Raw genomic sequence first — 26,744 nt, forward strand, 5'->3', positions numbered from 1 at the left:
GCGCTGTTTTGGAGCCAGCCCCTACTGGATGAAGGGGGAACTGCAGTTTTATGCAGTTCCGGGTAGGCTTCTCTTTTAACTGCTGGAGGTTGCTGCTTGGTTTGACCCCAAAATCCAACTTAGCAGACAGAAAATGTTCACTGTAAATCAAAGTTTTCTCTGTGAATCACAACATTCCTTTTGGCTCTGATTCTTTTTATTTTATTAAACTTATATAAGTTTGACATTTCGCCAAATTCGTTGGCTGGCCGTACAGTGGTTCTTCCATACTGAGATGTTTTTTTCTGTGTTTGTTGGATTGTTCAAAGTTGGCAGTTCTTGAGTCTGTTGTACTTTTGCCACTTAGTGAGTGTAACTCGACTACCGTGACATCTCTCATGACATCTCATGTTTCCACTATAGTGCAACACACTTTCCATAAAAACACTGAAAGAATTTGATTTCATGGGGATTTAATGGACGTCCAGGGTGACTCTGTATGTGGATCACAGGGAAAATCTGATCTTTTCAAAGTATATAAAGGGATCAGTAATTATAATGTAGCACATTACCATCGCAAATATTGGCAATATGGAGTTGGAAGAGTATTTTTGTTTGAAAAACACCTGAAAATGAGCAGCAAATTGAATTTAAGTGAATTTAATTTACACTGACATCTACACTGTTTTATTAACTTTGTCCTAAATGCCACAGAAAACAATTGAAGAGGACTGCTTGTTAAGACATTGTGTATTTGTCCTTTGCTTCCCCCCCCCCCGCCATGCAAATTCCTTCACACTGACATATAGTTAATAGAGTGAAAGAGATCTTTCACCAGGAGATCTGCTTTATTTTTCACTCTTTCTGAAGCCAGGCTCTGTGCTGCTCGTCATGACCTAATGGAAAACAACACTGCAGCAATTAAGCAGCTGTTTGGATTTAATTAAATAAACATTTCAGTGCCTTTTTCTGAAACGGAGCTGTTTCCAAAGGAAGGAGGCACAGACATTTTTCCTGCAAAGAAAACTTTTAGGTGTTGAAATTAGGAAGCGATTGCATGCAGTATCTGATCACCTGTTAAGATAACTTTAAAAAAGCAACTGTGCTAAGAGCTTGACCTCTGGACTTAAAAAAAAAAAAATGAAGAGATGTGTATCAAATATTCAGCCAAAAAGGTGATCAGCTTTATATTTAAAGCTGTGGTGATCTGCTGCAGCTGTCGAGGGAAGAGGCTTTCATAGCGGATAAATCTGTGACTTAAATTGTCACCAGGCTGCAGATCTTGTTGCTAGGGGAGGAGACCTGTGGGCTTGTAATGTGTGGACCCTGAGCAATCTTAGGCAATTACTACACTCATCATTAAGATCTGAAGAAGGGAGGGGCACTGTGCTGTGAATTCATTACAGGGGTGAAGTAGTAGTAGCAGAGACATATGAAAAAAATTGATGGAGTCTGATAGATGTAGCCATTATGAACCAAGAGCTTGTTTGCAGTTAATGGTTATTGCTTTTCTGTGGGCCATCATGGAGTGAACTCAAGAAGGAAATTGGTAATGAAAACAGATTTGCATCATGACTTTTCGTCTTTGTGTTCCACAGTAATTCCATGCAGGCTTAAATGTGTGTGTGTGTTTGTGTGTGTGTTTTCCTTTTTGTCTGTTTGTTTTTGTTATTGTTGTGTGATGTGTGAAATTTGCTGACTGAATCTCCCAGTTGAAACGGTGAGGCAGGTTTGAGGGCTCATTAAAAATGAAAAATGGTGGCATTGTCAGGTCTGTCTTTTCACTCTGAGAGAAATTAGTCGAAGGGGAAAATAAAGTGCCCCATACAAAAAGTCCACTCTTGGCTGAACTGGTCCAGGCTGGTCCATTTGCTGCACACTTTGTTGGACCACCCAAACTGATCTGGTGAGCTACACAAGTGAACATTGTACTCCTCTGGGAAAAAGATCATTTAGCAGAGCTGCTCTCCAGATTCATTTCTGGCAAGAGACACAAGGACTAATCAGCAAGAAACTGAATGCAATGCTTTCATACATACCTGCATCTCCTGACAAAAGATCAGCACTAATAATTATGAAATATTTCAATATTGGTCCAAAGGTATTCATGTGCATCTCTAAATGTGAATATTATTGTTTATTAGGCATCACTGTCAAGTCAAACAATGTGGCATTGCCATCTGACTCCACTGTGCTTTAAAAGTCTTGATGAAGCTCATGCATTACCAGATTATTACATAGTTTGCTTTTATTTATTTTTGAGCTGATGATAATCATTTAGCGTGGATTCCACTTTATTTATCTGTTTTGTCAATGCTGAATAAATAAAGCAAACAAAACTGTTATGTATTTCTAAGTCCTTCCCCCCTCTCATCTATTGTTTAATGTCACCAGCTGTTCATCTTTGTGTGATTGACTTCTCATGTTTAAGCAGCTGATTTTCACTCAGCATGTATTGATATCAGTGTTTTGATCTTTGCTTCAAAGCCAAACGTCACAGCGTCATCCTGGGAATCATTTTTGGTTTGAAGCCAAACAAAGAGGGAGGTTTCAATAACTTGTAGGTGGGATTTATTAGTTTTGCAGCAGCAAGGCAACGGCTAAAGGCACCCCGCCACCTCAACAATGTCAAAGCAGAAGGAACAGGAGACAAACTTATTACAGTAGTTCCTCTTTATAAGCTGTTACGTCCCTAGGACGTATGGGGCTTTGGGGGGGGGGGGTTGATTTGCTGCAGCAGCCGCTCCTCCTTTGCCCTCTGTGCAGGTGCTGATTGTCCACCTGGAAGTAATTTGCCCTGGCTCCCCCCGTCTGCCTCTCCGCCTATAAGAGTGGTCCTGGACCAGAGGGCGCTGGCTTCTGCTTCTCCTGCGCTCCGGCTCCTCCTCCGGCGCACTCCCGTGGGTGATTGTGCCACCTCGCCCAAGCAGCCGCCCGCTGCTGTCCCCGCTCTTCAACTACTTGCACATTTAAGTTAATTATCGTATGTTAGTCTTATTTTCTGTTACGTTCTTTCTTTCGGTAATAAATATCCTTTCGTGCACTTTACTCAGTCTCTGTCTCCCTCGCTTTGTTGCGGTCTTGAGCCGTGGCCGTAACAAAGCTATATAAGGTATAAGGTAATGATAAATGTTGATTTTTAAGTCTGTGTTATTACCTCGATCTACTACTTCTTGCTCATCTTATAAAGGAGCATTCTTTAATGTGGCTATGAGACCTTAAAGCTGTAATTAGTCAAATATTCTGAAGCACTTAATATATATTATACGCAGTGCATACATATTTCAAAGTTATTTTTAGCTATGTGTTTACAACTTGTAAAAAGTAATTCCCATCAAGATGCTCCATTTTCTTGGAATACCTTGTTGTAACCCAGACGGGAGACGCAGATTGGCTTCATGCTGTTTTAAAGCCAGCTGTTACAATGTGGGAGTAAATGAAATGGCAGGAAATATTTCAGCTCCATAAAGCTCTGGGTGAGCAGCCGTGACGTAAAGCAGCGAGGAGCAGGCTGTGGTAGGTTATCTGTCAGATGTCCTAAATATTATTTGAGTGGACTTATTTCTTGCACAGACATTGCAGTTGGTCTTGTAAAGCACTGCCGAGATCTTTACCAGTTGTTCCGCTGTCTCAACAAATGTGAGTGAGTGCATAAACAGACGATAGAGGGCTTATTGTGCAGCACAGTCCAGAACATTCGTAAGAACACCAGCCTGCTGTTTGTATCCTTAAGCTCAGATATCATCATACTTTGTTTTATCTATTTAGACTGTGTAGTTCTACAGATGACATATAGTTATGGTTATTGATTCACAATTTGGTCTCATTGTAGCAGAACTGATGTAATGTGTACATGGCATATGATACCTGGTAGTTTAGCTCATTGAAACAAGCTTCATCTTGAGCAAACCCACAATCAGTGTTTTAGCTTTAACTGGTAGTTTATGTTGGGGAAAAAAACAGCAACTTGCAAACACTGTGCTCTGCAGGCCACTGTGTATAGTGTGTAGTTGACAGACCACAGTTTCCTGGTTGGAATTTGGCAGCACATGGAGATAAACATGAGCTCCACTGGTTTTATTCCAAGTCTCAAAAGGCTGCTGGCATAGATTGAATATATTAAGCTTAATGCACATGACGGATGAACAGCAACACCTGTAATTAGACTTTGGGAGTGACAGCAGAGGCTACACCTCCAGATATGACCCACAGCTACATAAAGGCTGCAAGCCTTGAACAGATACTTCACCGTGGCAACGTCTCCACTCGCCTATTGTGTGACTGTAACATTGCCACCATGTTCCACCACCCTGATCCACAAAGGGCACAGGTCATCTGAGTGTACGGATGTCGGTTTCGCTTGTGTCTGGCAGGATGTGTGTGTATTCTAGGAAGCTCTTCATCCGGTTCCTGCTTGTGTGCATTACAACGAATGCCACTCACAGGCCGGAGGGAGCAGGCAGAAATCTGTAGGTTCACCCAATCCTGTTAATGTGGAACAGCATTTAATTAGATCCGCTCCACATTGGGCAGCTGCATCTGTGTCTGCAATGTAACAACACTCTGCATGACACTAAACGCAGAGGTTAATGCACAGCTTGCTTATTAAGGACTTGAGTATTTAAAAAGGAGGGTGAAACAGCCATATGATGACTGAGAGTGTCAAGGACGACATGTAAGGACAGCTTTGTTTGCCGTGTGAGTATTGTATTTGTGAGGCATGCATCCAAAAAGAATCTCTACTGAGACATGTTGGCAGGTGGTAGTTGAAGCAAATGTAAGAAGAGAACCGTTGTATAGAGGTGTTAACAGATTTAGTACATTTTTAGACATCTTTTCTGCTCTTTTTTTTTTCCTCCTTGCCTCTTTGTCAACACCATAAAGGCAGAGGAACCTTGCTTTATGGCCTGTTTCACATGACTTTTTCATTGTGGTGTTTCCACGGCACGAAGAACAGGACATAAGCAAGAACACATTTCTATCTATATCTGCTATTTATCAGAGAAAAGCTTTTAAATGAGGTGTGACTCGCTGTTGTGCATCCCGTCACCTTTTCACCCTCCTTTCACTCTTTTTTTTTTTTTTTTTCCTCTCTTGAGTACTTGCATTATTAGTCCCTCGTTTAGAAAGGAGAGGAGAAAAGGGAATGATGGAGGGCTGGAAAGGTGAGGAAAGGAATGAGAGATAAAAATCCAGCGTGATTTCTATCTTGGTGGGGCTACAGGCAGCAGCGGGGGCAGTAGTGGCAGCAGCACAGACTGATCCAGTCATAATCCTTTCCTATCAGCAAGGTTTGCACAAAAATACTTTTTAGATAGGATACCTGCTACTTTTCATACCATAATGCTGCACTCCCACATCCCTACAGACACAGTGTCTCATTATTTCCAAAATGCTTTAATGCTGTTTGAGCTGATATGCTGTCTTGCAGCTGGGTCCCAGTCAGATGGGTTGTATCTGTTTGCAGCCACCAGTAAGTAAAAGCAGAGACTGGACTTCTGTAACAATGTAGAAACCAAGTAGATTTAGATATACCTGTACTGCAGATGAAGTAAAATTAAATTAAAAGATACTTCCTGAAAGGACTCATGCTTGAATTAGCTACTACTGTTGTTCTTCTCTGCAACGTTTCATAACTCCCGTGTATGAAATCCTTCAAACCTAAGCTAAACATCCCTTCATGCAGTTTCCTGAAATGGTTAACTGAAAGTAAAAGATAAATGACCAGAATAAGTAACTGGTTGAATAATGTATAAACAGAAGCAGTGAGCAACAAGGCATGATTTTGTACGGCTGTTTCTGTTTGCAGTCTTGCATCAACCAATCACAACTTAGTATGTTTTATTTGCATAAAGTAAAACTTTCCTTGTTGAGAACAACAAAAACTAACCACATACTATCATTAGACAAAAAATTGGCTTTTGATTAGCTTTAGACAATAAATTTAATCTCCCAAACACATTCTCTTTCAAACTAGTGGAAATATCCAAAACTTACAGATGTTTATTTAACTCCATCTATTGGATACTTATCCTAATGCAAACATTAAAGCTGGGGTAGGTAATCTTGCTCAGAGACTTTTTTTTTTTTTTACTCTGGGCGAAGAGGTTCCTCGTCCTGATAGCAGTCTATACATTTTGTAATCATGAGCAACAAGAAATATAGTTAGACCCCTCACAACTCTGACCAATCCAAACGTTCGGACCGAAATGGAGTTGTTCATTTCTTATAAACAAACAAACAAAAAAAAACCTTGGATCACGCAAGGAGCAAAACCAGAGGGGGAGGAGCCAAGATAAGGTGCCACTTTTAAATCTTGCTAGCTCCCCAACATTACCACCCCAGCTTTAAACAATTTTTTCAAAATGAATTTTTAACTCACAATTTGGAGAAGTCTGTCTAATATAACCTATATAGAATTTTATAGTAGATATATTTTATGAATTTTTACGGCTTTCTCTGAGCTGGGAAAGTTTGTTTGTGTAATACAGCAACCATCGCATTTTCATTTCTATTGAGTGTTCTTGTTTTTTAGAAAAGAAAAATCTTATGGTTGTCTGATTGCAGTTTATTCATCGAAAAGCATGCAACTAGAATTTTAGGACTTCTGTGGCAACGTCTCCACTTGCCTATGATGCAACTGTAACATATCATGAAAATAATCAGTGCTTCACCCTTTTCCAGTCTCTCTCCCCCACATTCTCTCTAAACCTAAACACTCCTATGTAAACACTACCACCTTGTACAGTCACAAAGGTTTGCTTTGACTATTCTTGTCTGCATTCAGAGCTAACTAGTGATGCTGGAGCTGCAGGGACACTGCAACAGAGAGGCTGGGCAGGTCGGGAAGTGCCGCTAACTGCTCCGCTGAGACGCTTGCAGTAACGAGGGCAGAATGGGCTCTCTGAAAGAGTGGTTCGACTTATAACAGCAGCACCTCTTGTGTTTCTGATGTCATTTATAAACCCATTACAGCCACTTTGCATTCCAGGCTGCCACAGATGCAGGATTGCTCCCACCTCACCCATGTGTGTCCTCTTTGTCCCCTCTTGCAACTTGATCATGGCTTTTGGGATCAGAGATGACGTTGCTCAGCATCAGTTTGTTGAAGGTTACTGTAACCAGAAAGAAAGAAAGAAAGGAAAAAAAAAAAGCTGGTCATGGTTTCTCTTTTTCCCCTGTAGTTCTGGAGGCACATGGAAAATCCTTCAAGTGCATTTTCCTTCCTTGTTTTGGCATTTAATTTGCTCTTGGCTGTTGCAATTTTATGACCATTGCTTGTGGTCTTCCATGACTCACATTAATAGGAAGGCCTTCTTCCTTGGCAGGACATTGCTCAGTTTAATTGTAGCCTATTACTGAGGTTCACTTTGAAAAGTCCGACTCTCATTCTCCCGGTCCAAGTCCTCTTGGGATTTTCTCTCCTGTTTGTGGAAAACATTAATCACATTTCCCTGGACAGCTTTTCAAAACCAGCACAATAATGCTTTCTGGATTCTCTCATTAGTTGAACGTCTCATTTGATTGGTCTTTCAGATGGAAGACAACTCAGGAAACTGAAAGCATTTCTTTGGTTTCATCATTTCATTTTACTCATCTTATGCAGAGATGTCAGTGCTGCATGAAAATTGTGACTTTCATGGGTATATAAACACTTGTAGAAAAGTGTTTGGAGATGTAACTTGTTCCTCATCCTCTTTTGTTTTATCCTGGCTGCGGTTCTGTGCAGGTTTCCTTTATCTTGGACCAGAACTGTTGGCGGAAATGCTAAAGAACACAACTGTCTGTTATCATCACGCTGCAAATGACACATTAATTAAGTGTTACCAATGCACAGTGTGGAAACACAAATTCTGTCATTAATTTCTGCTTTTTCTAAAAATTTTTCCTACAAGCATGTGGTTGATGTTGACTATAAACAAAATCTTGGCAGTCAATTTTTCTGTTCCTGCAAAAGATTTTAACAAATCTTTTAAAAATAGAAAAGCTGTCTGTCTCTTATCCTCTGACTTTCTGCTTGTTGGCAGGCTTTAAAAGTGTCTTCTGTTCTTTTAAATGTTCAGTGTGACTACAAATCATGGTGCAACCCTCTGAGGCCAACATTTGCTTTAAGCTGTGAAATGTTTTTAAAAAAAAAAAACTGGATATGAACTGCTATGTGCAAAGCTAACCTCCTATTAACTTCACAAACGTTACTCTTCAAAGCTCCACTCATTGAAATATATTGTTTTTAAAGTTGAGTTAGTGTCGTATCTGACACTGTTTATATGTTTTTAAATGGGCTCTATGCTGCTATTTGTAGTTTTCTGAGCTTCCTGCAGTGTTATAGTATTTATTACTCATCACACATATGAGCGGCGTCTTTTTATTTATTTATTTTTTTTTAATTTTTTTTTTTTTTTCACCTAAACGTATGTTGGAATTTTCAAGCACTCGCTACGTTCAGTTTCCATGGTGACAGAAACTATTGGTTTTAGAGAGATTTTTTCTTTTTCAAATTTTTAGTGACGTCCCCGGGGAGAGACTCAGTGATTGGTCGTCTTCTTTAGGTTCTGCACGTTCACAAGAAAAAAACCACACCTGAAGGGGCTAAGTCTAAATCAAAGCCACTGAGACATCTTGGCCCGAGAATGTTTTGACACGCCGCGTTACCGTGATTGATTTCACTCTGATTCCTTAGTTTCTGGTTCATCCATCTTTTATTCTATTTCCAAGATTCTTGTTCCAGTTACACGTCGCACCCTGCGGTCAAAAACCATTTGCCTTCTGGGCCAAAACATCTACCCAACTAGTGACGTGTTCCTCCTATATGCGTCACCTGCCCAGGTAACAATACAGCGCCCCCTAACAGCACCAATTAGAACACAGTTAAAATCGGCTCCTACAACACCCACCTTCACTGCTCATTATAACTACTCAGAGCAGTTGACCAATCAGATGCAGCCCGCAGACGGGACTTGGGGCGAAGCTTTTTCTGTTCACTAGTTTCTGGCAGGAGCTGATCTGAAAGGATCAATACAAAATGAATGAAGGGGTTTGGAAAAAAAATTGCTTGATTGCCCTTCTGGATTTGCATATTAAAATAAATTCGACTGAAATGTGCAAAATACAGCCACTTTAAGAAAAAAATGTCAAGAACCCCATTGCACCAGCTGAAGAGTTTGAGCATTTAGTCCACATTAGGGCTGAGTTTATATGATGATATGTACCGTTTGGACAATAGAAAATGTCTATCCTTTCATATGAGGCTCTTTTGTTTATGCCACGATAAGGTGTTTTACTGCAGTATTTTACATCAAGATGCGCTTTACGGCATGCACTCTGCAATATAAAAACAAACATAGAGAGAGAGAGGGTAGCAGACATGTTTCAGAGCAAGATAATTCACTAAAAGATTACCAGGCAACCAAAACTGATGAGCTTGTTCATAAAAGAGGGGAAATTTCTGTTGCATGGATGCAGTTTGGATATAAAAAGACTGACTTGAAACCGACAACAGACTAGCTCACTGTTCCAACAACGGACTCTGACACAACTACCGGTAACTAATTTTATCATCTGCACAAGATTTAGGATAAAGAATAGAGTCAACAAGCAAAAGCAGCGTCAAATGGGCTCATATTACACTTCAGACGCAAACGCTGCAACAGGCTTTTTCCCGTGAAACGTCACACAGTCATAGTTCCCCCAGATGGAAGGAGATCACTGCAGCTGTTGTCAAGCACATCTGACAAATAACTGATGACTGACACAAATTTACACAAACAATTTTATATTGATATGTATATCGTTATTGGGATATAAAATGAACTATATCGTGTTATGAGATTTTGGTCATATCGCCCAGCCCTAGTCCACACTGTTTTATAGTTCTGCACTAAACTTTGCACCTTTCTCAGTGACTTCTGAAACATCATTTTGGTAACATCATCTGACCAGAGGAGTTTAAAGAGTCTCCCCTGTCATTTTTGGGTAACCATGTTTTTATATTCTGACCATTCTCCCATTCCTCTTTAAGCCCAGCTCTAGTGGTCACCAGTCTCTGCTATGGAGTTTTCCTGTTCCTATAGGACTCCTTTTTGGTCTCTCTGCTTCTCTTTACCTCTCTGATCTCTGCAGCTTAGCTAACTTGTCTGAGTCACACTGTGTTTTCCACAACATGTTTAAACGGAGCTTTGAGTTGTCACATGGCGGATCCGACATGTTGCTGCAGTGTAAATGGCGAGGTACATATTTTTCAACACAAATCCATGCCAGGCTTGTGTGTTCCTCCACATTATCCTCTTTGTATATATGTAAGGTTTCTTTCAAGCATTGCATGATGACATACTGTATAATTTTTAGTGGCTTAAATCTTTGTGGTTTGGCAGCAGCAACAATGTAAACGAATAATGAAGTGTTTGACATGGTGGAAGATTTGTGCCCGAGGAAATGACATCATGTAGTCTACGAAGTGCTTACATTTCAGGAATAAGATATCAGAAGAGCGTGCTGGGAGCCAAGGCTCAGCAAGGGCTGGTGACCTCCACCAGTAACTGTGGGAGGTCTCAGATCTCTGCTGTCACGCTGCTACAAACGCATCAGAGTGGGCTCTCTTCCCTGATTCTGCTGTGATTTTCTTCATAACATGAAACTTTTTTTTAAATTTTTTTTTCTTTTACTTCTCTGACTAGAATTAATTCATTTAAGAGTTTATTTTAGGATGAATTTCCTTCTTTGTGCATGTGTGCACAAGACCGATCTCTTTTAAAGGAGGCTTTAAGGTGTAAAAGAGGTGAAACTGGTGAGTGAGAAGATTACTGAGTTTTGTTTTTGTCTGAGTTTAATGCAAACGCTCTGACAGTGGTGTCAGGGGCTGTTTTGGAGGTAAGGCGTGAATGGCTGACTTTGAGGTTATGCTGTTCCAGGCGAGCTATTAAAGGCTTGAACTTTAAACCTGTGCTGTGCCCTGTCAATCAGCCCTCCGCCAGGGTGACATGACCCTGAAAATTGACACTAATGTCTCTCGGGCCCTCAGTGTCTCTGTCTGGTTTACCCTTCTTTGATCCCCTCAGCTGTTTTCTGACTCTCACTGACGTGTGAGAAAAAAAATCTCATTTTATCATTTTTCTTGCTTCTTTGCACATTGTTTTAGCAGAATATGACAGTAGCAGTGCTTATGTAAAGTTATAAACCAATGTTGGGAGAATAGTAGTATAATGCAAAAGTCTAAGAATAAACCCTTTTTTTAATTTAATTTGTAACTTTTTTTTTTGGCCATAACAGTGGCCATCTGCTCTAATAGTAATGTGGTCTTTTAAGTGCAATCAATTCTGCATAATAATGTCATGACTTCATTAAAGTGAGATGTTAAGCATCAGTGCTGTTTCAGCCTTTGCTGCTAACATTTTCTCACCTTCTTTTTCTCATTGTTTGTGCTTAAACTTCTCTAATGGTTCATACTTCCCTTTTATCAGACTTTATCTTCGCAGAGATGATGTTCACAAATTGCACTATGTTTTTAAGATAAATACACATTAATTTTGACCGTGTTTACTTTTTTCTGTAGTGACTTTTTTAATTTGTGCTTTGTGCCATCTTTGTTTTTTTTTCCAGTTAGTAACACAGACTGATATTTACACATCTTCACAGATCTTATAGGGTTCCCTTTTCCGCAACTCCACAGGTATTCAAACAGACTGTGTGGTTGCAGAGATATACTCATGGGTATGCAATGATTTAGTAATAGCCTAAAATTAACCCCATAAGGTTAAGAAACTATATGTATTTCTTTTATTTACTTTTAGAACTTCAAACTTTTGGTCTCTCAAGTGGGAAATAGTTTACCATTTACTTTATTTCATATTTGATTTGCCAAAATAAACCAAAAGTGACTGATTGTAACTTCTCAAAGAAGAATATTTACAGGTCTTTTTATCTACAATAATGGTATTCTAATTATATATTTTATTGGATAGAAAATATATATAAAACCTGGGTAGAAAACAAGGCCATATGATTTCCACATTTGAGCAGAGGATTACATACAAGCGTCAGGCAGTGGGTTACATCTGTTACTTTGCACTAAATTTAGCTGTTGCATGAATTCTGGTAGCATTCCTCCCAACTCCTACAGCCTCTTAGCTGTTTCTGTCAGATCTCCCAAGGGATGTTTGAGGAAGTTGTAAGAAAAAACTACACTCAGCTTGCTGTCCTGCCACCACAGTCCTGACCTTAGGTGTGTAGAAAATTGATGGATGTTTATTTTTAAGGCTCAGTGAGAGTTTGAACTGGACATCAGACCGTTTTATAACTACTTATGAAGAGAGGCTGCTTCCAAGGTCTCTGCTTGCAACAAAAGTTCATTGCTAGAGTTCCTGAGGTCTGCAGAAGCCTGTCGGAGATGAAATTAGCCAGATCAGTGGCCGATTTTAAGCTACCTCTCTAAGCAGAATAGTGCAGGGAGGCATATTTTTACAACTTGCTTTTGTGCTTTGTGATTTTTATTGCTGTTCTAAGCCTGCCTGTCTCCTCTCAGTTGAGTTGTTCTTTTGTCCTCTATCCACTTTTCTGATCATGTACAGGCAATGCAATAAGATCCTCAACTACTCATGGAAATTTTGTGGTTAAAAATAAAATTCAAAACTTTCTGGCCACCTGTTTTTATTAAACCCAGAATTAAATGGTAAGGAATTTCTAAGAAAATGTTTGTACGTTTTGATTAATGAAAATGTCTGGGTGTGCTTGCTTTCCCTATTAAATGTTCCTGCCATGGTGGACATTTGATATATTTGCAACTTTCTGCAACACTTAATTTGGATAAAATTAAATTTGTAACCCATGAGACCCTTTCTGGCCCATAAGGGCTGGTCCTGATGGAGAGCGGGAGTGTATGAAACCCTAAATCTGTCACCTCTGCTGTGAAAAGTGTTGTTAGGGAGAATAAGCTGAGAATAAAGCATGCTCAGAGTAGGGAAGGCGGGCAAAGGGAGGGGTAGCTGTGAAAGATACGACAGGGGTCCAGATGTACAGCTCTGCTATGAAATGCGCGGGGCTGGTTTGCAGCTGCAGCCAAACAGATGTGACTATTAGCGAGCACATGAGGAGAAGAGGAAATGGGTTAATGGGGGGATATAAAGTGTCACCGTGTAACTAGAAACCGCAGAGCTGAATGAAGCTCAGGTAACGAGCAGAGAGAGCAAGAACATCTTTTCCCTCAGGAAACCGGAACCATTGTTGTTGTACCTGGTTGTCATTTCCCATCAGCAGTAGATGATTGATTTGTGAGACATCTCTGTACCTAAGGTAGTTGTCAGGCTCAGGTATCTGTATGTGTTTGTATCTATGTATATGTGTATCCCCATCCACAGGTATTTTTGTGCTACCTGTCAGAATTCTGTGTTTTATGAGGTGGTATATTGTGATTTATGAAGCTCCACACTAGTTATGGCAGGGACAGTTTGACCAAAAATAGTCTTCCAGTACCCTGCTAAGTGCAACATCTACACAGTGTGGTATTTATTGTGTCCATTCCACATGTGTTCAAAACAAGTAGACAAATATAGGTTGCATAAAGATGATCGTGAGATCCCTGACTGATAATAAAAAGCTCATACTCTAACTTCATAGAAGGCACACCAGACTGGCCATTACACAGGCATTGTGCAGGCATGCTTTATGGTGCTTTTTATAAAGAACTTCTCTTGTCCAGCTTCTTCTGCACACAATGCTGAGAGTTGTCAGCTTTAACTTTCAGAATCACTTTGTTAGCGCAAAAATACAATTTTTCCTTTTTTTTTTCTTTTTTTTTTCTAATAACCTGTTAATCGTTTTTTACATTTGGCTTTATCTTTGATTATTTGTTTTCATAGGGCTGCACGATCATGACCAAAATAATAATCACGATTATTTTGAGCAATATTGTAATCACGATTATTAATCACGATCATTCACTGTGTATGGAAAAATATGTATTTTCAATGCACCATTTGTAAACAACCTTCCTGCGCCAGGAAAAATGCGGACTCCAAATGTCCAACCAATCCAACGATACTTAACTGGCTGCTGGTAAAGGATGTGCGCGCTTGGTATTTATGCAGCTGAATGAAGCCTTAACCACTTGTTCGCCCACTGGTGGTTGGCAGACTACTGGTTGATCATCAAAGACGCATGCAGCAGAGCTCGTGTTTTAAATGTAAATGTCGTTGACGATCAGGTTTTCTTTAATTGTGGCCACCAAAATCGTGATCACAATCAAAATCAGATTATTTGTGCAGCCCTAATGCAGCGTCCTTCCACCTCTCAATATGAAGCTAAATCATTCTTTCTGAAAGTTGATCAAAGTCACAGTGTAACAAGCTGATGTTGTATTTTAGAGGACTCTAATGGGTACCACTGGATGCGAGCATAAATCAGTTCCATATTTGAATTTGTTGCAATTAGTTTGTTTTCAATACATTTAATGAAAGTAGTACAGGGAAGAAACACATTCTCTAACTATCTTGAACAGCAATAGATGGATTGGAGTCTACAGGATTTAGAGGTGTCCTGATTTATGCTCAAACCGCTTATAATGTGTCATAAATGTTTCCTTCAAATTTCCATAAATATTAATGCGTTGTTGTGATGGGACAAGGGATTGAGCGCCAGCTCTGGCAGACTTTTCTGGGCTGCAGTATAACGAGGTAGAGGAGGAGTGGTTGGAGTTAAATGCAGGGGCAAACAGGGGTCACAACAGGGAAGCTGTCTAAATCACCCAACACCCCCCTCCACCAGCACTCCAGGAAATCGGGGTACCGGAGAAACGGTAATGGATGGAATTAATGCACGGCTGCTGTGGGTGTGTGTGCTGAGTGTAGCTAATCGAGCAGAGAGCACAAAGAGCACATGGGTAAAAAAATCTAGCTATCGGCTGATTTCTGAGGTTTGTTTTGTCTGATTATAAATATGTAATGGCTGCTGACTTAATGATACTATATAAAGCATTTTATCTGACTTCAGAATGGTTCTATGTTGTGTTGGATGAGAGTAAGCAGACTGTGTTTGTGTGTGTGTGTGTGTGTGTGTGTGTTGTATTAGCTTCTGGCACATAGTGTTCAAAAAGAGCGACTGAAAAAATGCGCTGGGTCTTCCAAGTCATGAGTTTTTCAATCAACATGAGTCTGATTTGCTCATCTGAGAGGGTCACTCTGAGGTAACTGACAGAGCTGGTCCAGAGCCAGGCCAGCTTTATATAATCTCTGTCTGTCTGTCAGGACCTGCAGGCTTTGACTTGATCAAATGCAGACCAGTAGCAGAGTTAACAGTGTTGAAATTACCTCAGAAATCACAACACAGTATTCATACAGTAGGCTTCCAGCAGTGTATAGAGGTAAATCATTAATGTGAACATGAGTCATACTCTCAGAACAGATTAATGATTTACAAGCAGAGATGAAAGTGAATAACAACATAGCTTTATATTCACATCAATGTACATATGTGTATGTGTATAACCTGTTCAGGTAAAAATAAAGGTAATGTAGCTTTAAAAATATTTTTTAGCCATTAATCTGCAGCCACAATGCTGGGAACTTTATCTCAGATTGTGAAGGCATGTCTTTGTGAACAGCTGTACCAAAAAGGAAAAGTTGAACAAGCTGTCATTCATCTGTCTGCTTCATCAGTTTAGCAGACAGAATGAGTAAAACAACGTATCAGGATGCTCAAAAATGAATCACATGAGAAACGGATGTTCTGAATCACATGATAATCACACACATCGATGCCTAGCAGAGAGGAGTTTTTTTATTCCACTATAGTTGGATTAAAAGCTTTCAAAAGATGCATTCTTGTGGTTGGGAACTCATTTTAGCGTGGATGGAAGAGTAATGTGGAGAGAAGGGGTGTAATTTTACATTTTTACACATTAGTGTAGACATGGTTTTCGTGCCCATGTGTATGACAGATTTACTTGTTGGTTTTCATCCAAAAGAAAGAGGCATTTGGAAAGAAAGGACAGTGAGTGTAATGGGGGGTGGTAAAGCAGGCAGACCGGTCTAAACACCACTGGGAGCAAAGAATGCACCCCCTGCCATCCTGACCCTTGACCTCGCTGAATGTCGGCCTCAGGGCCAGCCTGCTCCTGCGGAGAGACAATGCTGCAGATACCTATTGAGCCCTGGCTTTTCCTTTACAATCCCCCCCCCCCCCCCCCCCCCCCCCCGCTTTCTTTATTGCCTTCTTCATTAAATAAAAACTTCCAACCAACTGAGGGTCCGAGTTCAGATTTAGAGCCTGTATTCACAGGATCGCTTTTGTCCCTCCTTACGATACCCCCCCCCCCCCCTTCACACCCACACTTTCTGCCATTTCTCACCTCCTCATTCAACCTTCTTTCTGGACGGCCATTTCCCCAAAGCCCTCTGACATTCTGGCACCTGTCTTCCTCTCAAAACCATTTATTTATCACTGAATTATTAACTAAGAGCCCACAAAGTGTCTGCCACTTGGTGACATGTCCTGACTTCATGGAGGGGAAAGGCTGGGGGTTGGTTTCCTTGGAAACAGCAGGCTCTTATATTGGGGGGAGCAAAAAGGAGTAAGGGGGGGTAATTTAGCCAGTGTCTCCATCTGCATTCATCAGGATTCACAAGCAAATTGGCTCACCCACAAAATTTCATAGGAATATTGACTGTGTGAGAGCAGCGGCGGGATTGATGTATTATGTCCCAGCTCTGAGATTTTCCCAGGAAGCACATTTTCTGATCTTTAGTGGCTGTTTGGTGCAGGATGAGCTTTGTAATGAGCACATTGGAGCCGGGTGAAGTAGGGGGCCTTTACTTTTTACGTTATAGGAACATAGATTTCTCTTGTGGGGGTATGAAAGCATTTGGTTTTTTTTTTTTTTTTTTTAATGAGGAAACTTTTTTTCCTTTGTTATCACATGAAAAGATTTGTACAGAAATAAGTGATCGCCCTGAAAATGAAAGAATAACTTGCATGGCGGGTCATTTTCAGAATGACACTTGTTTAACATACAAAGAAAAAGGGCAGCAACTGTGCAGCTGTCACTGGGTTTTAAGTGTGCATACCGCCACCGGGGAAGCCACAGCAATGAGGACTCTTCAGGTCAGAGCCGCACAGATGGATGCCCTAAGTAACACACACTAGCCGGCATAGTGTGAGCTGAAGTATGGCTGAGAAGTGGGAGGGAAGGGCTTTCTTTGTAGCCATGAAGAGCAGCAACAGCGTTTTGAAGTGGATACAGGCAGTTACTGAGAGCCTCGGGAGCAGATTGAGCAGAGGCGGGGTTCAGCCTGGAGGAATGCAAGTCAAATCTGGCTGCAGGGGCCTCGCCAAAAGGGAGTTACAGCAGTGCAGTCAGAAGAGTGTTGTTTATAATCTGTCTGCAACCTGAGGACTGAGAAGAAAATGCAGAATGTGTCAAGCTTTACCTTGAAAGCCGCTTGCACACAACGTAATGTTGATGCTGCTGTGCACGAACATGTAAGTTTGATTTCATTTGCACACAAAGTCGTTCACGTCATAGTTCCATGACTGAGAAAGCTTTTGTTGAAGCCAGCAAAGGGGCATACAGTCTGTGCACGCCTCTGCTCCACTACAGTAAATCTTTACGGTCAGAGATCACAATGCCTGCAGGCATTTTTAGTAGAAGTCCCAGTAAAAGACAAATGCTTTTGTTGAACGTGTCTTAAGGCGATGGTCCCATTTATCAAACATTCTCCGCAGCAGATTGCTTCACAGTTGACAACTAATGTCAGTGGGACTCTATTGATCACCAGATTATCTTTATGTGTGGTAGGTTTTGATGTAGCGAAACCTTCCCCTACACGTCCAGTTGAATAAATCCAGAGCAGGGTGTCCTTAGTGGAATGGGTGAAGAGTGTACATGTGGAATATTTTTGCTGATCATTAATGCTGCTGAGAATTCAGTTGAGAAGGCATCAACTATATTTTCAGTATTTGTCCCTCATATAATGTGCACAGATAAAGGACTGAGCTGTTAGCTGCACCACAGCAGGATCCCTCTCATGTCCTCAGTTGTAAAGGGCTCGCTTTCCTTTGTAGTGGCGCTGCTGTAATGAAGCAGCAATGGGAGCGTCTGGCAGACTCCTCAGGCCACACCGATCCAATGAAAGCAGATCTGCGAGGAGATGGGACTCAAGCAATCATTTGGAAATTGCAGTTGTTGAGTGAAGAAATTTCATCTCCACTATTTCCCTGAATACTGCAACACTTGTAGGACTTCAAAGCCATTGTGGGGAGATACAGGTTAGTGAATAAGGCCTGATTTTATGGTGGGGCAAGGCACTGTTTAAGCATTTCAGAAATGGACAGGGGCAAAACTGAAACAGATGTTAGTCGATTTTAAAGTTTCATTCCAAGGAACGTTTAGAGTTTGCCACCTAACTTAACCTTTTAAAATGCAGAATGGAGCAATAAAATGTTACAGTGCAAAGAAGCATGAAAGCAATTGCCATGCATGGCATCTAACATGGAAATGATATTCTGGAAGTAGGGCTGTCGCTCCCTTTTCTCTCTCTAACTCTCTCTCTCTCTCTCTCTCTCTCTCTCTCTCTCTCTCTCTCTCTCTCTCTCTCTCTCTCTCTCTCTCATTCCCCCTCTAACAGGCTCAGGTAGTAAATGAATGCAGTCAATGACCCCACCAAAAGCCTCTAAAAAGAATCAGCAGTTCCTTTGATCAGCAAAGATTTTCAACACTGGTATCTCAACACGCACTGGTCCCACAGTGGGCTGATTTGCTTGCTTCTTCTGGATATGGATCTCCAGCCATGCGTGATCCAATTAGTATGATGAGCAGTGGGCGTAGTGTGAGCCTAATGCTTGCATGTCTTGGAGAGTAAATGGATTCTTGGTAAGGATTTCCAGCCCCCCAGAGTCTTAACAGTTGGTGACCTCTCTACAAGGGTTATTGGCATAGTTAAACCAGTGTGTAATGACACAACCAAACCTCCTGCTTGGTCTGTCGTTACACACTGGAGATATTGATAATGAATAGCCTGTTTTCGAGAAAGCTGTGTCGGTATGCAATCCTCTCGTTGTTTGCATGATAACTGGATGCTGTTCCTTTTTTTTTATGATTATTTATGCATTTTTGCAACAAATATCTTCCATGAATACTAAAAACTAAAACACATGGGCCTATAGCACAATTTAAAAATGTTTAGGTTTTCAAACCACAAACATGAGAATGGTGTCTGCGGTTTTTTAGTCATTAATGAAAATATTGGGTGTTTTTTGTTTTTTGGGCTTTGCTTCTCTTTAGTGCATGTGAAGTTATAGCTAGCAGTTTGTTAGCTTAAATTAGCTTAGATTAGCATAAAGTCAGGAAATGAGGCTAACATTGCTCTGATTAAAGTCCAGCTCTGAGATGCATCTAAACCTCAGGGATAGTAGGATTACATTGCAATAGAGCTAGAATATGTCATCAGTTCTATGTTTTTCTTTCTATTTTTTTGTCATGAATCAGCCAGGCTAGCCCTTTTTTGCCTGGGATGCTAGATAAAAATGGCTAGCCTAGTGATAGCCAGCCATCATAGTTTTTGTGCATCTGTGGAGGAAATGTTAAACCTGTCATTGCAATTCAAATTGTTCCTTTTATCTTTTCTGCACTAAATACTACAGAAGAGGCACATTGGCAGTGCTTAGTGTGCTTAATGCTTCATTATGGCCACAGCTGCTTGGCATAAAAGAACTGGGTGCAGATTTGATAGTGTGATTTATGGAAAACAGTGTTTTAAAAACTACCTTGTTACCTCCATATTTATTGACAAACAGACAGCAGCTCTTGTGTTTTTGTTTATTTATTTACTTTACAATTAGCATAGTTTGTTATAACATAGTCATTCTACCTTTCTGATTATTTTTTTGTGTGGTCATCACAAACCCTCATTGTGGTTACTGGACAATAACAGGCTCATTTCTTGCCATGTTGGTGTTACTGCAGATAAAGCCACCATATCATCAGCCTACACGACAGCAGGCAGCCGAGTTGCACAGATGTGGTGTTAAACATTTAGCTTTCAAACTCTCGCAGTTGCTGTGAGCCCCTAACCTCATCAATTTGTGAGCAGAGTTTCCAGAGTAGCATGAATTTTGTGGTAAAACTGTTAAATGTGGTAGGCTGAAGTTTTGCTTTTGAGGGACTTCCAGACCACCATGGCCGGAGGCTCCAGGTCGTCTTGTCCATGGGACAGAGAGTCTGCCTTCTGCTGTCTGACAGGGTCTGCGGTTGACCTCCGTAACTGTCACACACTTGAAAAAGGGGCCAGCACACAATATGAGTAAAACAGAATGTGTGCAAGTACTCTGCTTTTTTTTTTTTTTTTTTTAAGTCCACATATTTTTGCTGAATGAGTAATTGTACAAAAATAGCAACAAAAATCTATATTCATTTGATCAAATCATTATACTGCAGGTACAACAGGTATACAAAGATTCAGTTGAGATAGTTTGAGTGAGCACCTAGGTTCTTTGTAAGGATACGAGTTCAATAAAAGAGAAGGAAATGCATGTAGTTTTAGAGGCATAGCTCATCTCGTGTTTTTTCTGCTGTCTACATTTGCAAAACTTGTTTCAAGGTCTCATGCAACGCTTCCTTTTCTTCTGTTGCTGAGGTGCTCCATAATACCGTTCTCTTCTCTTTACGTGGCTGTTTTCAGTCCCTAGGGTAAGACTCTGCCTCTGATGTGGAAAGTGAGTCTCAGAAATGGTTTATCTGCTCTTTGATGTTAAGAACTTCAGTGAACTCTATGAATAGTTCATGCACATATTTTTCTCTGTAAAGCATCTTTCTGGCTTTATGAGGCTGTATTAATATCACCATGTCATATAGAAGGTATTATGGTTACATTTAAGGCCTGTGGGCTTTAATAAAATCTTTTCGAAATTATGAATCCTGCAAAAGGCATTCCACCTTTTACTATTTTTCATGATACAACAGAGACTGTGGGAGTTCTCACCCTCCCAAAAGACCTGCACTGTGCTTCCCAACCTCCTGTTAAATCACCTCATAGGCCTGTTTTTGTTCCAAGTCCCATGCTTCTCCTTTTAAACAAAAAACACAGTGTTTCTCTTTTAAAATACACATAGTACTCAGGTGACATTGGTTTACGTTGTAGTATTTCTGATGAATGTGTAGCAGCACTGAAGACACACTTTCAGACTTGGTCCAGTGTTTTTCTTGTGTTGACATTAAAATAAACATAAATGTGTTCTCTGTGGTTTTTTGGATCGACATTAACCAACCTTTCCTGTCACCCTCTCCCACCCCAGATGAAGCTTTGGAACAAGTACAAGGTGACAAGCATCCCATCTTTAGTGTTTGTGGACGCAGCCACGGGGAAGATCGTGTGCCGAAATGGTCTTTTGGTGGTCAGAGATGACCCTAAAGGTGAGATCAAGTGTCTGTGACCACATACACACTCCCCACAGCATGTTAGAGAAGTCTTCTGGATGATTTGTTTTCATTTCCTAACATCAGGCTTTTACCTTAATCATCTTTAATAAAAAGTTAGCCCTGGCCCCAACAACCATCCAATCAGTTCTTTTTTTGTTTTCCAAGTACAAACACAAAAGACTGATTACAAAAACATAACTTTTGACTTTAAGAATATTAATATAAGCCAAAATTGATAAAAGATGCACAAAAAGTTTATTTGGGGGGGGGCTAAGGTTGGAAAATATTTTACCATTTTGCTTTCCAGATTCCTACAGGGCTCATTAGCTTCACAATAGTATTATCGACCACATTTTAAAATAACACCTTAAGATTCCTTTAATAAAAAAAAAAAAAACACTCAAAAAAATCTTCTTAATGGTTTCATAGCAGATGACCTTAATAAAGTACATGCAGGCACAGGGACAAACTGGCAGCAAGTGTGAGTAGCGTGATTTTTTACATACACTGTCAACTGTATTGATTTGTATTTAGTATGTGAGGTGGGTTAAACTCCAGATTAAATTAACATTAGCTGCACAGACCCTCTTCTAGTTTAGCCAAGTCTTAAAATGTGTGTGTGTGTGTGTGTGTGAACAAACTTGAAATTACCATTAAAAAAAAAAAACTGATGGATGAACAAATACTTAATGTCACAGTTCTATATTTATCAAAATCACAAGTAAAAGAGTACCTTACCAGATTGTGTCCTACATAAATAAGTAAATATACTTGTGATAGTAAACTAAAATGTTTAAAGTTGTCTGGTTACATAATTCGCAGTGGAGATGATTATGCTTTCATATCAGTCAGCATTTGGCTGAAGCTTTTCGCAATAACTTTTCTCTTTTGTTTGAGTTGCTACAACTATAATTATGGTCCTCATCCATATTACAGTGTGTCCATGTCTCAGTCCCTCATCACCAAAAACCTATAATTTCTGCACTTTGAAGTGGAGATGGAGAGTTAACAAGAGTGGGCTTGCATTCCTCTCCTGTACTGCTGGTGTCTTCTGTGGCTGAGAACATCTAAATCTTTTAAAACGCCTCCTCTTCATGCCCTGTTTGGTCAGCTTGGAGGGGAAAAAAAAAAAGGTGTTGTTCGTCACGTGAGAAGGGAGAATAACAGCATTATGGCAGCATGACAGTGAGACGGGAGGATTTTGTGTGAGCACTGTGACAAATTTAAAGCCAGCAGGAATATTTCCATGATCTATTAACCACACTACATGGGGCTTGAAGAAAAACTTGCGGTGATTAGCACTTCTCTTGGAAATAAATATCAGGCTCAATACTTTTTTTTTTTATGTAATCATCGACTACATCTCTGCCAGTTTTTCCGTATTTGGCAGACTTAAAGCTAAAACTGGATCTAATTGTGAGAAATCAGTTCATCCCCATCAGCTGCAGTTCAGAGAGGATAAGGGCAGTTAAAAGTTTTTCCATAAACTGAGAGGGGTGGGTGAGCAATTTAGGACCCTCTGCCTTTCACTCTCAATGAAAGGCCTGACTTGAGTGGCAGCAAACTAGCCTGCAGTGTGAAGATGAAGTGCACTTTTACCACCAGGACAACAATGAAAGGCTGCACCGGCACAGTGCAGACCTGTCATTCCTGCCTAATGAAGCCCTAGACTACCGCGCTTGCATAAAGAGGCCACAGAATCAGCCAAAGAGGGTTTTATTTATTATTACCTCCTTTTTAAATTCGGTTATACCAAATGCATCTCTAGAGCAGAAGCGGAACAAAGAAAAGGAAATAAAAGGTGTGAAAAGAGAGCAGGAGGGAAGCATTTCTGGCAGCTCTCATTTGCTTGAGAGGCTTGGATTCATTAAAATCTGTTTTGTGTGTAAAATGTGTTTTCTCAAAAGCAGATATCACACAAGCCTGTGCAAAGGGTCTTCCACTTACCTCAAAATATATATTTTAGACATATTACTTTTTATCTTGAGTGAAATATCTAAGCAGATGTTGGAATAAAGACAGTTTATATGCATTTAAAGCTCCTAGGTGATCTCTAGTGTCTGGTCTTGTTTTGCTATGAGTTAAACATTTTAACATTAAAATGAAATGTCTATATAATAATTAAACAGATGATCAATGTAATTGCCAGAAATCTACACAAAATGAGTCATTCTTGTCAGATGCAGATCAACAGAACGTTAGCATTTGTATTGTAAGCATTTAGCATTCTGACGTTTAGCTTTTAGCTCAAAGCGGTGCTGTGGCAATAATCTGTTGTTTTTCTTCCCATGTTTCGGCTTTTGCTCCCCCACCCACCCACCTCCCTCCACTTCTCGCCCTCTCTCAGGCCTGGAGTTCCCCTGGGGGCCGAAGCCGTTTGCGGAGGTGGTTGCAGGGCCTCTGCTCAGGAACAACCGGCAGACAACAGACAGCAGCTCTCTGGAGGGACACTATGTGGGAGTGTATTTCTCCGCACACTGGGTAAGTGCCAAGAAAGAGGACAAAGAAGACCCCTGGTTTTTCACTTTCCAGGCCTGCTAACTCTGTGGAAACAGAGATGCTGAAGTGAGAGGAAAGGGCAGAGCAGCACAGGAAGGTAGAGCGTGATAAGAGCGAGAGCAGCAGGAAGGTGGAGGTGACTCCACTGTGTTTACATTACAAGTGGTTAGCTATCTCTGTCCGTCCTTTCACCACCACCTCTGGATCAGCCACCACACCCCAGTGCCTCTAAATCTTTAAGCTCTCTCTGTGCTGGACCGGCTGATAGCTGCTGAAGGTTATGACTCGATGACGATCTGCGAAATCATCAGTAGACTGTAACTGATGAGATGCAGCTCAGACACCCAAGGACAGTCAGCACAGCAGCTGCCAGAGCCACAGCCCCAGACAGCAGCCATTCCTCACAATGGTGATGCCTAAACCGGCTGACTAAAACACACTAAATATTGAAAAGAAGACGTCACAACAGTTTTTATAGGTTATTTGCCGTTTTTACATCAAATTCTTCCTGGTTAGTCATCAGCCATCAAAGCCATTTTACAGCTTTTTGTTCTCTGTGTGATCTGTGAACCTGAAACAACCCACAGCGAGGGAGACATGTGACATGCATTTTGCTCATTGTGTGAGAAACTGTTTATTTGAGAAGATTTCATTACAATTTGTGCTATCACAAGTCACAAAAACCCCAAATAGATGCCAATAAAAAATGTAAACAAGCAACATAATGAGTCTGTGAACGAGCAGAGAATTGAGGCTTTTTGCCTCACGCTGTCAGACCACAGCAAAACAGGCTGCATTCAGTGGACAAGCCTGAATAGCAGTGAAATACTGTTTGCGTCTAATTAGGCAACGTAATATTTAGTTTAACACAAAAACTCAACATTTTCCAATTAACATGTTTGAGAAAGAGTTTCTCAGTTATTTACCAAGTTTAATGAGTAACTAAAGCTAAATCTTCTTATTACAGGAATAAAATCAGTTTGTCAGCAGTTTTTGTGAGGAACATATCTTTTTTAAAGGTTTGATAACAATATTAAATTGCTTCAATTTGATGCAGACCAAGAAAGGAGAATACTAGCAAATTAAGCAAATCTTAATCTTACAAGTTATTAAAGGCAACCTGGAGCACAGATTGCCTCGTGTACTTTGTGTTGTATTTAGTTGCATTTCAGCATGTATTCAGGAAGGATTATATACAGACTGGGATACATGAGAAAGAGGTTGGCGTTGAGGCTGGTCTGTTTTCCTTTCTGTTGTCATGACGATCTGATGTCATGCTAATGCCAGACATACCACCCCCTCCCTTTGCTTGGGTAGACTTCAGCCTTTCCAGGCACCCACAGAAGAGCAGATATTTTCTTAATCTAGGGGTATTGCGACAGGCTTAGTTCTTGCTATGTGCTTTTAAAGAAGACAGAAACAAAACAAGAAGGAATTGAAAGCTTTTTGGAAACTGCCAATAAAAACTGCTTGAGCAACATATTCACATTTGTGTGCATTATTCATTCATTTCTCATCTGTCTCCTGCAGTGTCCGCCATGCCGCAGTCTGACCCGGGTCTTGGTGGAAACCTATCGAATTGTTAAAGAGTCGGGGCATAAGTTTGAGATTGTGTTTGTGAGTGCTGATAGGTGAGTTGCACATCTGCGTCTGTCTGGGAAGGATGTTAATCATCACTTTGCTTGCTCCATGTCAACATCTGCTGTGTTGTTTGTTGCTTTTCCACCCGTTCAGGTCGGAGGAGTCCTTTAAGCAGTACTTCAGTGAGATGCCATGGTTGGCAGTGCCATATTCAGATGAGGCTCGGAGATCGCGGCTCAACAGACTCTATGGAATACAAGGTATTTCAGTGTTGCATCCTTCCCATAATGCCTCACATCCTCAAGTTAAGAGCAAGGAGAAGATTTTTTTCCCTCCTTGTTTTCCTCCAAGGCCTAATTATATCAAACTGGCACAAAGATTGACAGATCTCTGTTTCGGGCAGGCAAACGGCAGCAGAGATTGCCCTGGAGTCTGAGGAATGTGGCCTGGTTATCAAGTTTACTGTCTCGCTGGCTGTGGAAGCCCAGCACCTCTCCCTCAGTGGCTCTCTCTTTTTTTCCCTGATTCCCTCCACTGTGGGTGTGCAAAGGACTGTGAATGAAGTTAGCTGGCTCTTGGTCTGTCCTGCAAAGAATGTGAGGAATGCACAGAAGACAAGTCAACACTGCAACCCTCCTGCACTCAAGCCCCTGCAGCCCATGATCGCCCCCACCGCAGCCGATCTCAGACAGGAATACACTTGACTTATGATCTGTTTACTGGTTTAACGGTGTCTGTTTCTGATAAGGATGCTGATAGCACGAGGAGATAGTAATCACATGAATGATGGGGGGGGGGCATGAACATAATGTTCCCATAAGAAAAGATTAGAGGTGAAACAGGCCAAGCCAGAGAGAGGAAAATGCTCAGAAAGACAGAAAACATCCACACATCAAATAAAATCTCAGAGGGAGAGGGAAACGTCTGCATCACGAAGCGATAATTGACGGAAATGACCCGAGCTAACTCCCACACTCCAGCCCATTTCCTCCCGTCTGCTGTTTGTCTTCCTCTCACGTCGCTCTCTCTTCATCTTTTTCTCTCCAGGTATTCCCACACTGATTCTGTTGGACGCAGAGGGTCACATGATCACGCGGCAGGGCCGGGTGGAGGTGCTGAATGACCCCGAGTGTCGGCTCTTTCCGTGGCACCCCCGGCCTGTGCTCGAGCTTAGCGACTCCAACGCCGTGCAGCTTCATGAGGGGCCGTGCCTCGTCCTGTTTGTAGGTGAGCGCCTGGTGATTAATAAGCAGTTGAGCTCCTCGTGGAGCTCAGACGGAACGAT

General features: G+C 41.0%; 1 protein-coding gene across 1 annotated transcript in view; it reads left to right on the forward strand.

The window, feature by feature from the left end:
• nxn (nucleoredoxin) overlaps positions 1-26,744 on the forward strand; it is a 55,344-nt gene that overhangs the window by 21,140 nt on the left and 7,460 nt on the right. The window contains exons 2-6 of the mRNA XM_079246719.1: positions 21,256-21,373; positions 23,727-23,860; positions 25,409-25,509; positions 25,613-25,719; positions 26,507-26,686. Of these exons, the coding sequence (XP_079102845.1) occupies positions 21,256-21,373; positions 23,727-23,860; positions 25,409-25,509; positions 25,613-25,719; positions 26,507-26,686 (640 nt within the window). The remainder of the gene's footprint in view (positions 1-21,255; positions 21,374-23,726; positions 23,861-25,408; positions 25,510-25,612; positions 25,720-26,506; positions 26,687-26,744) is intronic.

The sequence above is a fragment of the Telmatherina bonti genome (genome assembly GCF_933228915.1).
Source record: "Telmatherina bonti genome assembly, chromosome: 9".
In the NCBI taxonomy this organism is placed as follows: Eukaryota; Metazoa; Chordata; class Actinopteri; order Atheriniformes; family Telmatherinidae; genus Telmatherina; species Telmatherina bonti.